The sequence below is a fragment of the Etheostoma spectabile genome, chromosome 9 (assembly GCF_008692095.1).
Source record: "Etheostoma spectabile isolate EspeVRDwgs_2016 chromosome 9, UIUC_Espe_1.0, whole genome shotgun sequence".
In the NCBI taxonomy this organism is placed as follows: domain Eukaryota; kingdom Metazoa; phylum Chordata; class Actinopteri; order Perciformes; family Percidae; genus Etheostoma; species Etheostoma spectabile.
This window is the reverse complement of record NC_045741.1, coordinates 21296606-21311745: the sequence shown is the minus strand read 5'-3', so window position 1 is coordinate 21311745 and position 15140 is coordinate 21296606. Positions and strand designations below refer to the sequence as shown.

General features: G+C 40.8%; 1 protein-coding gene across 6 annotated transcripts in view; it reads left to right on the top strand.

Annotated features, from left to right (window-relative positions):
* The first annotated feature begins 149 nt into the window (after positions 1-149).
* Positions 150-15140, top strand: part of arhgef18b (rho/rac guanine nucleotide exchange factor (GEF) 18b) — a 42951-nt gene continuing 27960 nt past the window's right edge. For 4 of the 6 annotated variants that reach the window (XM_032526587.1, XM_032526586.1, XM_032526585.1 and 1 more), the window contains exons 1-10: positions 150-334; positions 4150-4301; positions 5014-5618; positions 6028-6205; positions 6990-7110; positions 7199-7247; positions 7736-7780; positions 8214-8288; positions 9011-9119; positions 9475-9661. In XM_032526587.1, coding sequence (XP_032382478.1) covers positions 259-334; positions 4150-4301; positions 5014-5618; positions 6028-6205; positions 6990-7110; positions 7199-7247; positions 7736-7780; positions 8214-8288; positions 9011-9119; positions 9475-9661 — 1597 coding nt within the window. In that variant the 5' untranslated portion in view covers positions 150-258. The remainder of the gene's footprint in view (positions 335-4149; positions 4302-5013; positions 5619-6027; positions 6206-6989; positions 7111-7198; positions 7248-7735; positions 7781-8213; positions 8289-9010; positions 9120-9474; positions 9662-15140) is intronic. The other 2 variants (XM_032526588.1, XM_032526590.1) reach the window with 2 other exon arrangements.

Here is a 15140-nt window from a genome sequence, read left to right as displayed (position 1 = left end):
ATATCCATAGCAAAATATTTTCATGCCTCCGTTTCTCTTCTCTCTGTCACCTTTTTTTTGCTTTCCTGCTTCTTTTCTGTCCTTTTTTGGGGGATGTAATCCCCAACCAGCAGCTCCCTTTTCCTTCCCTTGGACTCTCTCTCCCTCTTTTTCTCTTTCTCCACTCCCTCCGTCCCTCCCCCCTTCTTCTTGCTGGGTGCCAGAGCTCCAGTGTGAGCGAGCTCCAGTTCCAGCTGGCCTCCCCATTGCGCTGCTCGTATGGCGGACTCTCCACTTAACAACTCCTGGCCCTCCTTCTCCAAACTCTGGATGAAGAGATGGTCCTTCAAGAGAGGTACCTGTTTTACATCTAGAATACAATTCAGGGGTTTTTGGTCTGTTGGGTAGCTCAGAGGGAACATTAAGTTGATAAAACTGTAACGAGAGAAGAGGGGGTTGTCATCCAGTACAGGTTGTGGACTGGAAGTGACCTCAGGAGGAGGTGTTGGCTGTTATTTACCATTTTGACCTGATTTGGGCTTGTGGTGAGTGAAGGTTGCAGTCTATCAGATAAACGTTTTTTTTTGCTTTTTTTGCAAAGCTCAGAGAGTCATCTCCAACCTTGGTGCATTGTATAGGATGTGAGAATGCACAAATGTCACCATGCATCTATAATTGTAAAAAAAACAACCTTTGATCATTCATTGTAGCATGATCATTTTGTATGTGGATACTGAGTAGCGCAGCCAATGTACCACCTGTAAAGCCTAAATGAAGGATTTTATGTTTGGTGTAGCGTTGGTGTTTTTTTTTTTAAATAAATCCTCAAAAAAAAAAAACTGATTTCACTGAGAAAAAGACTGACAAGTGGAGCTTTATGCACACTGCAGACAAAACAATTTTTCAGTTTATGCTGCTCTATAACAGGCAGAGCTTCATTTACTTCATTTAGTTTGTTCCCATGCTGCTATCTTTAGAGGAACATGACATTTTTTTTAGACATAAAGAAGCCATGTAGGAGGCTTCCAGCTGCTGCTTCAGCAGTGGTGTCTGTGTAGCTTGGAGCTTTGAAACACTAATTGGACCGATTTCTGATCAAAGAGGATCTGTGAGATGACAGGTGTTTCGATGTATGCCTCAACCTCAGATCTAACAGGCTCTCTGTTTTTTCACCTGCGCGCACACAGTGTACAGTCTGTCGGAGGCCAATCACCACCTTTATGCTCAGTGTGTAGACACACACACACACACACACACACACACACACACACACACACACACACACACACACACACACACACACACACACACACACTTACACTCTTACACAAGTCTGTAATCATCAATGTACAGAATGGTCACCTTAATTCAAACACTTTTTTTTAAGTATCAAATAATATGTTTATCTTGGGTAAGTGTGATTTTTACCTTGTCATCTGGGTTTTTTTGTAGCTGGGTAATACATAGGCTCTGTGTGTGTGTGTGTGTGTGTGTGTGTGTGTGTGTGTGTGTGTGTGTGTGTGTGTGTGTGTGTCTCATCAGAATGATCTTAACAATACATAAAAAGGTTTTCATTGTACCACTGTCTCTGTCTCTGAAAACACATCTGTTGACTACAATGCAATCAAATGATCGTATCAGATGATGCCAGAGTTCCTCTTGTGATTGTCATGGAGCTTTGCAAACGTATGTACAGCAAGCTTTGTGGTGAACCTGTGCCATCATTTCCTTCTTGTCACAAGCCATCAAACACACACAGGGTTACATATTGTGGCACACAAATCTGTCACAACACTCTGCGTGATGTAAATTACATTTCTTATACAGAATTGTGTATAATATTTCTTATTATTTATAAAGATTCAAAGTTGTGTTTACTTTGGTGGAATCACTGTTCTTCAGTTTTAACAAAATACTAAACTCATTTTGAGGAAACATATATAAGAAAGCAGAACAATTCTCACAAACATGGTTTTACTTTCAATTTATTTTCTATAGCTCAGGTTTAAAACTTTGTCTTGGAGGACTTTATCGGTGCAATGTATATGTAAACCCTCTATCCTTAGACTTGAATAAGGATCGAGTCCACAAAAGCCATTAGACAGACAGATGTTACAGTTGTGGAATTACATTATAGAGAAAAGAGGAACAAATAAGTAATATAAAGTACATGAATTATTGTATTGACTAAATATTAAGTGTAATAATGTAATGAGTTTTGGGAGAAGTGTTAATGTCATTTGGTTATTTAATAGTTTATCATAGTCATTAGTTTTAGTAGCAGACCACCTTTGTTATGTGGAGCCAAACTATTGGGAAAACAGCTGACTATGTATGACAGTGCCAAAATGGTTATGGAGACACACACGCTGATGTTTCATCCATGTGGGATGTATTAGCAGATATGAGAAGCCAACCATAAAAGGCTACAGCAGCACTACAAGACAGCATCAAACAGACACTGCTATGTCTGTACCGAGTGTCTGAGTTTACACTTAACACAAGTGGGATTTGGACGCAGACAAATTCTCCCTCCGGCGGGGACACTGCCATCCCCGCAGCCTGAGGGAGTGATTTAGTAATACAGAAAATAGATCCACAGTGTGTCTGTATGTGTGTTTATGTGAGAGCATCTCTGGCTCTGGTGCTAAAGAGGGGAGTGGATGCTGCTGGTTTCTAGCTGGACATGGTGCAGGACTCCGTGTGGCCTGTCTGCATTTGATCTCACTGCAAAACACAATAGTGGTCGAGGAGTGAGAAACACAAAACAATCTTCATCAACCCAAAAAAAAAACAGAGATTATCAGCATTATATGTCTTTTGTTTTTAAAGCTGCTCTTATTAATGTGTGCATATCACCAACATATTGAATAACTATGTGTAACGTGAAAAGGGTTATTTTATGATTTTTAGCCCACAAATTTACTGTTGAGTTTCCCCGCTCTGATCGACCTTGTTTTCAGCAACTGTGGACAGCTGTTTTTAGCAAAAATGTCTGATAAACCCATTGTAGGCTAACCTGCCCGGCACCAAAGACCAGACAGACACAGTTACGGACCAGCTGGTGAACAAAGTGGAGCAGCTCTAGAGAAGAATATATCTTTATGGAGTCAATGAAGACCAAACCAGAGCTAAAAGGAGAGTGAATATTGAAGACAACCAATGTTAATGTTGTTAAATGTCAATTTCTGTTAGATAAAAACAGAAAGGAGAAACTTAATTAGATTCTTAAAAATAATCTTAAAAAAGCTTTTTGTGCTCCACAATTTATATACTCCTAGCAGGTTTCTGTTTTTACAGTTAGTCAGAGTAGCATCTTTTCCACCATTCCTTTATGACTGAAATCCCAGATATAACATGGCATGTTTAGCATTATTGACAACAGATGCAGTTTACACTGGTCATGGTTAATCAGAAAATGAACCTTCACAAAGGAACAGAAACGGCAAAAACTATTGAAGGAGCATTGAGTCAGGCCCTGTGGAGCCAGGCTGGCTAAGGGTAAGTCTTGGGTTCACGGCTTTATAAAATGAGGCTTACGTAACCTGTCATGGCTGCAGCTCTCCCCTCCTCAGATGGGCATGGTGTGTCTGAAACCTTAACAGTGAACATGATTTAGACGCCTGACCAGACTTTTCAGACACCACGAGACACTGAAACATTGGTTTTTCATTCAAGTAAAATGTAAGAAATGTTACAACTACACTTTTTTATCTTAAATATGTGATGCCAAACTCCATATATGCCTCTGTACTGTACTGTACTGTACTGTACTGTAGTTCCTTCATATAGTATGACTTACTGTAGAATATTACAATATTTAACACAGGCAAGCAGCCTCTCAGGCCGCAGAAAGCTCAGTGAGCTCTCCACCACTGACATGGAGACTAATGCAGGCTCACCAAGCAGTTTGCGATGATGACACACGTTTGTGGCATCATGTGAATCCAGAAACCTGTTTATGCAATGGAAATGTAAAGTAGCTTTCAATGAGAGGATGGAGAAAAGGGGCAGTAACTTGGCTTTTTTTCCCACCAAACACAAATCGCTGAAATTGTTTACACAGGTCTGCCATACTGTGTGTTCTTGTTATCCTTGTGCTACTGTTGAAGTTATTGGTTTTTAAGGAAATGTTTATAACTCACAAACATCATATCCATTATCTTTCAGCATCAGAGTGCAAGCCATGTCAGTCCTGTGGGCCTCCCAGTGCCCAGATTTGTGTCCAGCCTCATACTCACAGTGTGACAGGATCTTCCTCTTCACTATCCCCTGCCTCAGTCACTGAGGATGTCTTCTTTGGTAGTACCAATAAGGACCAGGTAAAGCTCTTTGCGTTCTGAGATTTTGAAATCATTTGGAAATGTTATTTCCCTTCCTTTTTTAACCATGCTAGCGGCCTGGTTGTAGGGATGGTAATGTCTGTCAGACTAAAATATCTCATTGGTTCAGACATTCATGATTCCCAGACGATGAATCCTCTGACTTTGTATTCAGCACCACCATGAGACTAACATTTTGTTTTGTTTTATTGAAATATCTATTCAAAACTATTTGATGGATTGCCGTAACATTTGGTTTGGACATTCATGTTCCCAGAGATGCGTTGTAATAACCTTGATCCTTTGATCTTTCATCATAAGGTTCAATTTCAGTATTCTTCCAAATACTTGCACAACTAATGACATTCCCATCCACCTACTACCTCCACCTTGTGTTTAGACCTAATGGAAATGCTAACCTTCTTAAATAAAATGACAAACGTGGCCATACAACATTATACCTGCAAAAGATTAGCAACATAAGCATTGCCACTGTAAGCATGTTAGCATTAAGCTAAACATGCACTTTGCCTTGGTAGAGCCTTACAGAGCTGCCAGCACGGCTATATATCCTTAATTTCTTTCAGGATAAATAAAGTATCTCTATCTCTATCTATAGACTTACTTGTGTTACTTGTATTTTGGATTGGAGCTGGGTCTTGTTTATCTACTCTCTGTTCTCAATGTCTTTCTTCTCTCTCCCCTATTGCAGGATGCGTGTTCAGTAGTCAGTGACTACGACTGCCCCTGTGCGGAGGTGAGCAACAGTGTGGAAGACCTACTGAGCTTCAGCTCTTCTCTCAGAGAGTCTGAGTACTTTAAAGACCTGCAGGGAGAGACAGCATCTTCCACAGAAACCACAGTCCCAGAGAGCAAAACCCTAAATGTTGGCTTACAGGTGTCCCTAAACACACACAGTCTTGCCATCAACCAGCCTGCACAGACTTCATTGAGCACACTCTGCCCTCAGGACAATGCACTCGTTTCCCCCTATTATATACAGCCGGCAAAAGAACTTCATAAAAACTTTATGGTCACTCAGCTAAGTCCGAAGTTATTGCCAGGTTGTACTATTGATCGCGGTGACTCCTCAAGCCCTGCAGCAGGACTTAGCTTGACAATTAATCTGAATGGACTGTTGGGGTCAATGGAAACAGCAAAAGGAATAACTGGACCAGAAGAAGTAAAGGAGCAATCCACTATGGATTTTGATGGCGAGTCAGACCTGGACAGCGTTCCCATATTAGTTAGATCCATGTCAACGTCTCGGAGGCACAGCTGGGGTGTCCCTGTGTCCCCCATCAACCTGGGCAGGAGGTAAGATGGATGGATGGTTGTAAAGGATGGAAAGAATGAGAGGGAGCAATCTCATAAATTAATGTAATTACACCCACTGCACTTGACTCATGGCTCATATCTAAAGTCTTTCTAAATGTTTTTACCTGAATTAACCTTTCGCTTCACTTAACATTGCTCATGGTCACTCTCAAAAACAACAATAAAATGCTGTGCTCTTTAGCTGAGCTCAGTGTTTCTGGTGGGTTAGTTGGTTAGTTTGTTCACTGCTTCTTCAACAATGCATTGCACCAAAATGCTTAATGTAAAGCAAAAACAAAAAAACAAAAATAAACTCGGGACATAGAATGTCTTACTCAAAAGTTTTGTTTCCTTTCACTCCCTGGTAAGCCCTCTGCTGTGTGTGTTTGCTGCTATGATGTGCTAACAGACTGAGTCTGGATGCCATGGCCATGGACAGCGATGGAGAGGGAGAGGATGATGAGGAAGGACAAAAATGTCTCTTCCAGTCGACCCAGCAGACCTACAGCTGCACAGCATGTCCTGGAGAGAAGACAGATGACTCCAGGCTGAGGCTCCCCTGTCCAAGAGCCAGGGTCACTAGCATGGTAATAAAGCAACAGTGACACAATATACATATTATTATCAACAAAACTTGTCTCAAGACCAAAACGGCAGCTCACGCTCCGTACCCAATACTTTCCGCTGAAGAAATAAATCCTTAAAAACAAGTAGCAACAGTGTGGCTCGTTTGTGTTTTTTTTCCTGTTCTTTTCGGCAACAGTGGAACTCTAATAAGACATATCCGACTTTTGCACAGATGATACAGATCATTCATTGTCGTTGGTGGTCTTTTCACGTGGTTTTGTAGACAATAAGAAAACAAATAAGCTGAGAAGGTTGGCCAGAACTTGGATATCTCAAGCTAAATAACAAAAGACTTTGTGTGGGGTGCATAATATAAAAATAACTAATGTAATGTAATGTAATGTATACTTTATTAGTCCCGCAAGGGTCAATTACAATTTACACTCTGTTGTTATTACACACATTATACACAGGCCTGAATTACACACACATGCTCAGTACCTATACATGCACTAATGGAGAGATGTCAGAGTGGGGGGCTGCCCATGGAAAGGCGCCCCGAGCAGTTGAGGGTTCGGTGCCTTGCTCAAGAGCACCTTGGCAGTGCCCAGGAGGTGAACTGGCATCTCTCCAGCTACCAGTCTGCCACCAAACATTGGTCCGTACGGGGATTGAACCAGTGTCCAAAAAATGACTAAATACAAATTGCCATTTAATAAAGGCCATTGTAAGTAAAAGTTATCATCATAAGTATTTCAGCTGAATGTGGGGAAGTGGTAAATCACAGTGTATTTATTCTTTCAGGCTAGTGGTGGCAGGCATCTGTACTCCCGCTCAGAGATCCTCGCCACCGACGAATGTTCCCGTGCTGCACACATTTCTCGTGTTGTGCAGACATCCAAACAGGCCGCAAGGGCAGCGGGAGGTGAGGGCTTGTACATGCTAGTTTACTCAGCAGGCAGCCCGTTTTCATCATATTAATCATGAGACCTTTGCTTCTTTCTCTTCCTCAGCAGAGGAGTTTGACCCTGAAGAAAACTTACATTCTACTGAAGGACATATGTAAGTCTGCAAATCAATAATATCTAAGCTTGCGCTAGGCCCACCCCTTTACTTCCTGTCCCCAGGATGATTCAGTGTGACTGGCAGCCCAGGTTTAATGATGCTTTTTAATGGTTTGGTACAATAGTTCACATACTGTTCTATAGTTGTAAATTGTTATAGTTTGGCACAGATGTCTAACTCCCACGTAACTGGGCTTCCCCCATTCCCTGCTGACATTTCTGCTCCATGTCATCTTTCTGCAACCTCCTCCTCCCACAGTCCTCTCTCCCAGCTCCTTAGATGGCCCCTTCAGTGTGTGTGTGTGTGTATGTGTGTGTGTGCGTGTGTGTCTGTACTCTGGTGATTGTGTCGACACAGCAGACAAGGAGGATACTTCTCTAAATTGCAAAATGTTTGACACCCAGCTCCCAACAGTCCCTCTCCTCTCCTCTCTTCTCCTCTCCTCCCATTGCCCCCACTCAGCCTTAGTATTTTGTTTGTCTTAGGCTGATGGTACAGAAAGTTCTGCAGGAGCTAAAGCTGTACCATGGGTAAGTAAACAGAAGAGGGAGGTCTGCTTGCTCAAAGGCTCGTCCCAACCTTCAGAGCAGCAGCAGAGCCAGATTGTGACCAGGGGATTGCACTGCACTGTGTGGGTGCATGCATGTTTTGGGCATGTGTGTTTGCATGTGTGTTTGTGCACTGCCACTGTGTGCCATCATCCCTGAAAGGGTCTGTGAAACACTAGAGTTTTATTTTATTTTACAACATCATTTGTTGACGTTGACTTTACCTGACGATGAAACTTAGCTAACTGAGTGAAACACATCATTTATGTAAAAGTGCACTGTTGGCAAAACCATATTAAACTTTCAGGTTGTCTATTCACTTGCTGTTTTAAAAGTCTATTATGGTTATTCATGGTTAATATGTGGTCCAGTTATCAATTGAAACTGATTGTCTCTCCACATTGAATCCACCCAGAGCGAAGCAGAGGAACAACAGACCAGACACCAAAGTTTCAGGAAATGTCACTTGGTACGAGTTCCTCAATGATGAGTAAGTACTGTCTTTATCAATTCAATTCAATTCAATTGTATTTATATTGCGCTAAATCACAACAACAGTTATCTCATTGCGCTTTTCATAAAACAGCAGGTCTAGACTGTACTCTGTGATGTTATTTACAGATTATTATTATACAGATTATTATTAATCACTGTTAACTAAAGCTGCATTTTGCATTTATGGAAGTTTTGAATTACGTATACATATACAAATAAAAGTAATAAAATCCACATAATTGCATGCTCAATTATTGGTTGCAATGTATCTTGTGTATTTGCATAGAGATGTATTTCATTGGCCGTCTATGGTCACAACCGAAAGTGTCTGTACAGTGAAGCTCTTGGTTCTGCAATAATGTGGTTTTAATTCATATAAACAATCCAATTACTGTAAATGTCTAATCATTGCAACTGTAACTATTTAACCAAATCACCTGTTTAAAAAAATGTGTGTATTGATTTCCACTTTGTCAATCACAGTGTAAGAAATATGGTATATATCATAAAACTTGCACAAGACAAACACTGTCATATTTTGACTGTTAAAAGATATTAGTAAAAGAAAAGTTTATGAACAAATTATTGTTGAAACAAACAATTTTCAAAAAAACTTTAATGATTATCAAATGTAAGTACCAGACAAAAAATGAAATGGATTTGTTTGTATTTCCTTTTTTTCTTGGTGTGTATTTCACTCTTTGCTGTTTCGACCAGAAATGATGAAGAGGAGGATCGTACAGAGAAGGTGGAGAAAGGCACCAAGGTGAAGAGGACTCTAAGCTCTCTAAGGAACAGGGTGACCGGCTCCTTCAATAAAGATAAGGTATACCTATACCACACATGGTGCACGATGTCACTATGAACTCATAGTTTCATAGACCATGCTGCCTGAACGGCAATGGAATGTATCACCTTATAGCATTAAAAAGCATTTTAAGGGCTTAGAATTCTGTGTAAAAAAAGACCCAATCCCGAGATGTAAACAGTTCCCTGGTGTGCATGTTACTACACATACAAGTCACTAATCTACTTACACAAACCCTGTTAGATATCCTGCCTCTGACATGGTTATGCAATGTCATACCCATCCATGCATTTTTATGCCACAGTGAAAGAGAACACACAAATGCTCATGTTAAGAAAACCCTGCTGTGTTTGCTTTTCTTGTTCCTCTGCAGGGTAAGAACCGAGAAAAAGAGCAGCAGAAAGAGAAGGGGAAGGAGAAGGAGCGGGAGGCAAAAGAGAGAGTGTGTGACAGCAGCAGAAGCAACAGTCATTATTTGACGCCATGCGCTTTCTCCAGCTGTGCCACCTGCTCACTGTGCGGCAAGACCCTGCAGAGAAAGCATGGCCTGCAGTGCATGAGTGAGTAACACCGCAACCACAGGTGTACATGCACCCCCGCTTGTTTCCAGCCTGACACACACGTGCACAGGTGCTCCACTCACACACAAACTCGCACCTATGTATACTCATGCTGCTGCACGCATGTTCACTCACACACACACATCTATTGAACCACTCAAGCACACTGACAAACAAACAGAGCCATCCCCACAGACAATCACACACACTCAACCAGAAACTGAAATAAAACCTAAAACATTGATGAATTATTCAGGAAACACTCAAATACTCTTTTTAGGTATGAGTATTTCTGACTTCATGTTATTTTAATACAACTGCTGTGTTATGTGGCAGATTACAACATTAAAAAATACATTACATCAAGTAAGCACATTTTCACTTTGTCTTTACAACGTTACCACAACTTAGAAAGTGATATTCATAGTACATGCCATTCATCATATTGAATGTGGCTTTTCTTTTGGCTTTCTAAAAAGAAAATGGTGTTCCCTTTCAGTTCCTCTTATGACACCATTTAAACTTCTGCAGTACTTCATACACAAACACACTGACATAATCTAAAATTCACTCTGCACTTCTTTCACACTGCATCACCACTGTGGGTCTTAGTTTTTCACAACTCAGCTCACTAGTTTAGTTGTTTTATCTGATATTAGCGCCATCATTTGACAGTTGTTTATGTGGATCGACAGCACACTTTTGTTCTTTGTTTTTCTGGCTTGATATATTCTCCACATCTCTTATGTCTTTTGTGTGTTGGGTTGCTTTGCCATTGCTTTGTCACATTTTAACAACCCGTAGCTTGTTTTTTCTGTCTCTCTAATGTCACTCCTATACAGCCTGCAGGTCAGACTGCAATACCTATTGAAAGACATGTAAGAAGTTTGTGACTAAAATGGAAATCTCTGATCCAGGAAGTCAGACTGTGATAGTACTTTGAAATAGCAGGAGTAATTCCTTTTATTATAAGATATGTTTAAAAAAAGGCCATGTCAACGAAATAATCAAAAGAGTTAAAAGTGATCAAATGGGCGGGGTAACATTTGTTAGGAAGTGATTGCTGTGTATTATAACTGTAACCACAGCCTTTGGTAATAGATACATTGTATAAGGTTTTTGAAAGTGATTCTTTTATACTCCCATATGATATTTGCTGATTACACAGCCAGACTTATGCGACACATCTGCAGACAGTATTGTAATTCAGAGAGTCTTCTCCTAAGCCATGTGGTCTGTTGGTGGAGAATTTCACATCAACAAATAAAGTTTTAAACAAAGAACAAAGACACAGAACTGTTCCCAATATTAGTGCCATTTCATTTTCTTTGAACTGGACAATTTCCATCAGTGCCAGGGGAGAAGCAGTCAGTCATTCAGTGCTACCACTTCACCACTACATTATTTCTTGGCTGTAACAGAATATGTTTCCTAACTCCTCCTGTTCTTAAGGAGACAAAGGCCATAATCTGTCCCGGACATTTATAAATTCTGCAGTCTGGCAGAAGGAGTTATAATGTATGATTGTTTTTAATAGGGTGCTTATTAAACAAAGTTGTTCTGGCATATTTCAAGGCACAGGGCATCACACATCCAGTGTGATTCAGACTACAGTGCTTCTTTAGACATTAACCAGGAACACATCTATCTCTCCTGCTTTGCCTCTGCGACAATTCCCCACTAATCAAGCATGGCTGCCAAGAGTGATTAAGTCACAAATTCTACATTTTGACACACACACAGACACACACACAAACACACACACAAACACACACACACACACACACACACACACACAAACACACACACACACACCTTACTACACTTAGAAAACAACTAACCATAAAAACAATCAGACGAAAGAAAAAAAAAAAGATTTTCAAAAAAGGAGAAGAAACACCAACATAACATGATCCTCCATATTATAAATAACTACAATAACATTGAATGGTTTATGGCCATGTGGACTTTATCCTTTGGGGATAATTTAGATCCCAAAGTTGCAAAACCTTTTAGTATGATTTCAGCAAAATCATATTAACAAAAAATCTATAACAGGGCACCAGAAAGAGAAAAAGGCCATTAGTGTCTTCTTGGAGTGTCCCTTTAATTTGAACCAAGCCCTGTGGGGATTCAGCCTGTGGAATGCGTCGTTTGTATGCCAGAGGTTGTTCCCGGTGAGAGTAGGACACAAAACTGGTCAAAACCAAGAATGTGGGATACTTGTTGCTGTTGATCTCAATGGCCGACCTGATTTATCTACCTTTCGGGCAGACTACATTTCCTTCTGGGTGCAGCTGATTCAGACAAACCTGGGTCTTGTTGGAACGGTAAGAGGCAGCTACTGTAGCAACGGTCTCAAGCGGGATCAGGTGGATAACTCCCGTTGTTTCGCTCAATGGACATTTCGGGCATCCTGGCCGCTAGCTAGCTAGGCAGCTATAGCTATGCTAATCATACTCAATCAGATTACATGTATTACATTCTTCTTCTTAAGGCGTTGTGTTATGTCAGGTTTACGTCATTGTGTTAACAACGGGAACTCACATTTAAGGTTCCTTCAATATTTAATGTATCAAAATGGCCCATATTAAATCACTCTTAACGTAGAGCTAAGTTAGCTAACTATTAGCCTCGTAATGCTAGCGCGTTAGCATGCCTAAACCGCTTCTATTTAGTTAGGTTAGTTACGTTTAATTATCTTAACGTTATAACAACGACAGACCACATTGACTCTTTTTGTCTTCGTATTTGAATGTTGCACAACTTCCCTTCAGTTTCACTTTATATGGCTCTTTTGGTAGTTTGTCTTTACTTCTGGCTGCAGACTTTGCGTGGAGCTCAACAGGTGATTGCTGGCTAACGTTAGCTTCCAAGATAATTTGTGTTATGTATACCCTGGGTCAGCTGTTGAAATGCACTAGCCTGCTCAGAGGTTGCCTTTTAATACAAAGGGGAATTCTAATGTTAGTACAAGGTATTCACATTTACAGTTTGATCGGGGTCTGTCGTGTGAGTCAAAGCTGTGTTTAACTGTCCCTTGTTTTGATTTTGGTGGGTTATACAGTAGTTGCCTAAGAAGGCGGCTAACTGGCTCGGTGTTATGAAACGCTATAATCCTCGATGTGTTAAATTATGCTGTTCTTGAGTGTCAAATTCTTACTCCTTTACTTCTCTGCTCGGAATAGGCTTTCTCTCTGACTGGGTCACATGCTAATTGTGCTTGGCAGGTCCGCCGGTGCATAACAGCCCACTCCACTGACTCTGGGTCTCACCCATCTCACCCTGTTAGCACACCACTTCTACATGCATCACTGCTTTGTCCTCCAGCATGCCTGCTTCTCTGGGTGTCTGCCTTTTACTAGATTTAAAGTCCGACTGCCTCCATTTACACTACCTGTCAGAAGATTTACACCTCAAAACTGTTATCATCTACTTCTCATGGTATCCATTGGCCTGATTAAATCAGAATAGGTCCCATAAAGGGTGCTAATCAGCAGAGGAGAAATAAGTTGAATGAGTAAAATAATTGATCGTCGACTTTCTAAGCATATATCTAGATATACTTCTGCCTTGGCTTTCCCCAAGCTTCCCCTTATAGTATTATCTGTATGCTACTGGTCTCTCATGACCCTTCTTATTTGGGCGAGAAATGTGACCGGTGGAGATGTTTCACTTCACTAAGTAAACAGCTCACCGAGTCCCAGTTCCTCTTATTTCACTAGATGATGTCATGGGTTGGCTGGCTGCTTCAGGGTTTGCCACAAGTGTTGGTGTCGCTACTATCTCAGGGAAGTAAGTCTTACATACTAACCAAGCAGGTGATGTCAGTTTTGGGCTGCTGTGTGAAAAAGTTATATCTTCAAAACAGCTGACCTCATTTCCTCATTTGTGGTAGCAAGGTATTTCTATGAACTACACCATGTGAACTACACCATGTGCAGTTAGACTGGCCTTGTACATCGGCAAGGAGAGTTTTACAGCACAATTCCAACATAAGATTGACAAAAATACACAGCTTGTAAAATATGTGAATTTCTTTTCTCAAGCACATTCAAGTCTGCAAGTTTATTGAACTAAATAAATAACTTTACATCTGAAGCGTTTAGAGACTCTATTTGTCCATTGTTTATTTCTAAAGAAACACGACAATGTATAAAAAGCTCCATTACCTTGTATCTCATGTTATGGCTCCGTAGCAGACGTTTTTGTAAAAATAGGCTAACAATTGTGTCATAACCACGCGACTTGCTGTTGCATAGTCGACAAATCGGAGTATTGTCAGGAGAAGCTCGCACACAGTTTCAACTTACATTAGCGGTTTAGGTTTAATTACGGTGCCTATGTTATCTCCTAACATATACCTACGGTCTCCGTCTCTGCAAGATTGGGAATGACCAAGATTTCTCTTGGCACGGCTACCAGAAGACTTCAAACTTCCAGACATGTTGCCCACGTCACAACGGCATCGTCAAGCTCAGTTGGAGGCTGCGCAGTAACGCTCAGCCATCACCAGAAAAGCACTTCTAATTACCTTTACTGGTCTCCGTCCAGAACAACGGGATCTGTTGGTCCATTTCATTAACTGTCTATTTATGTTTTGGAGGCAATTTGGTTGGAGCCTAAAAAGTATTGAATTTGGTACCCAGGCCTAAGGACCGGTGTACACAATTCCTAGTTAATGTGTTGAAACTTGCAAAACCCCCAGTCGTGGAATCACACTGTCTTGAATCTGACAGTTTGAAGGCAATATGATAAAACAATTTTTAAATTTCTTATGCAATTATTCCAAAATGTAATCTCAATTAGGATTTGGGCTCCTAGCTATCAGAAAAAACTATTATTTGCACATTTAAGTTTTGTTTATGAACTTATTTTTTGTCTTGTGTTCTGAATGAAAAAAAAGTTCAAATGTTTTAATTTTTGTGTGATTTTTGAACTTGTTTTAATTTTCCATTTTCTTTTAGTTTGTCGGTAAGCTTCTTTTTTCGCCGCCTAGAGCAAGCCGAACCAAAATGCTGCTCATCTATCATCATGCACTAAAGATTGCAGTTGCTGGCCTGTCCTCGTTTGCATTTTTACTCGTTCATGAGATACTCAATGAACTGTGCACTGTACACCACAAGTGCTTCTTGTGTGATAGGGTAGTTACTAGTCAGCAGATGTTGGGTGTGGTGGTGGTTAGATAGGGGTGCTGAGGGCCCCGTGGACCAGCAGCAAACCACAGTGTTGCTGACATGCGCAATTGACTGGAACCTATGGCATTGCTCAAGAGTAGCAGAGCTTCTCGGGACTCAGCCACTACGTCCACCTGATGATATGAATCAGTATATAGTGGCCTAATGTCTAAGCTGTAAACTTTGATCTGTCATTTGTAACTCATTTTTTTGGGTGCAGCACTTGTATTGGTATTGTGCTATTGCCAGACGTTGAGGTGGTCTGTAGCTGCAACGAGTCATTGCTGATAAGCTCTGTGATA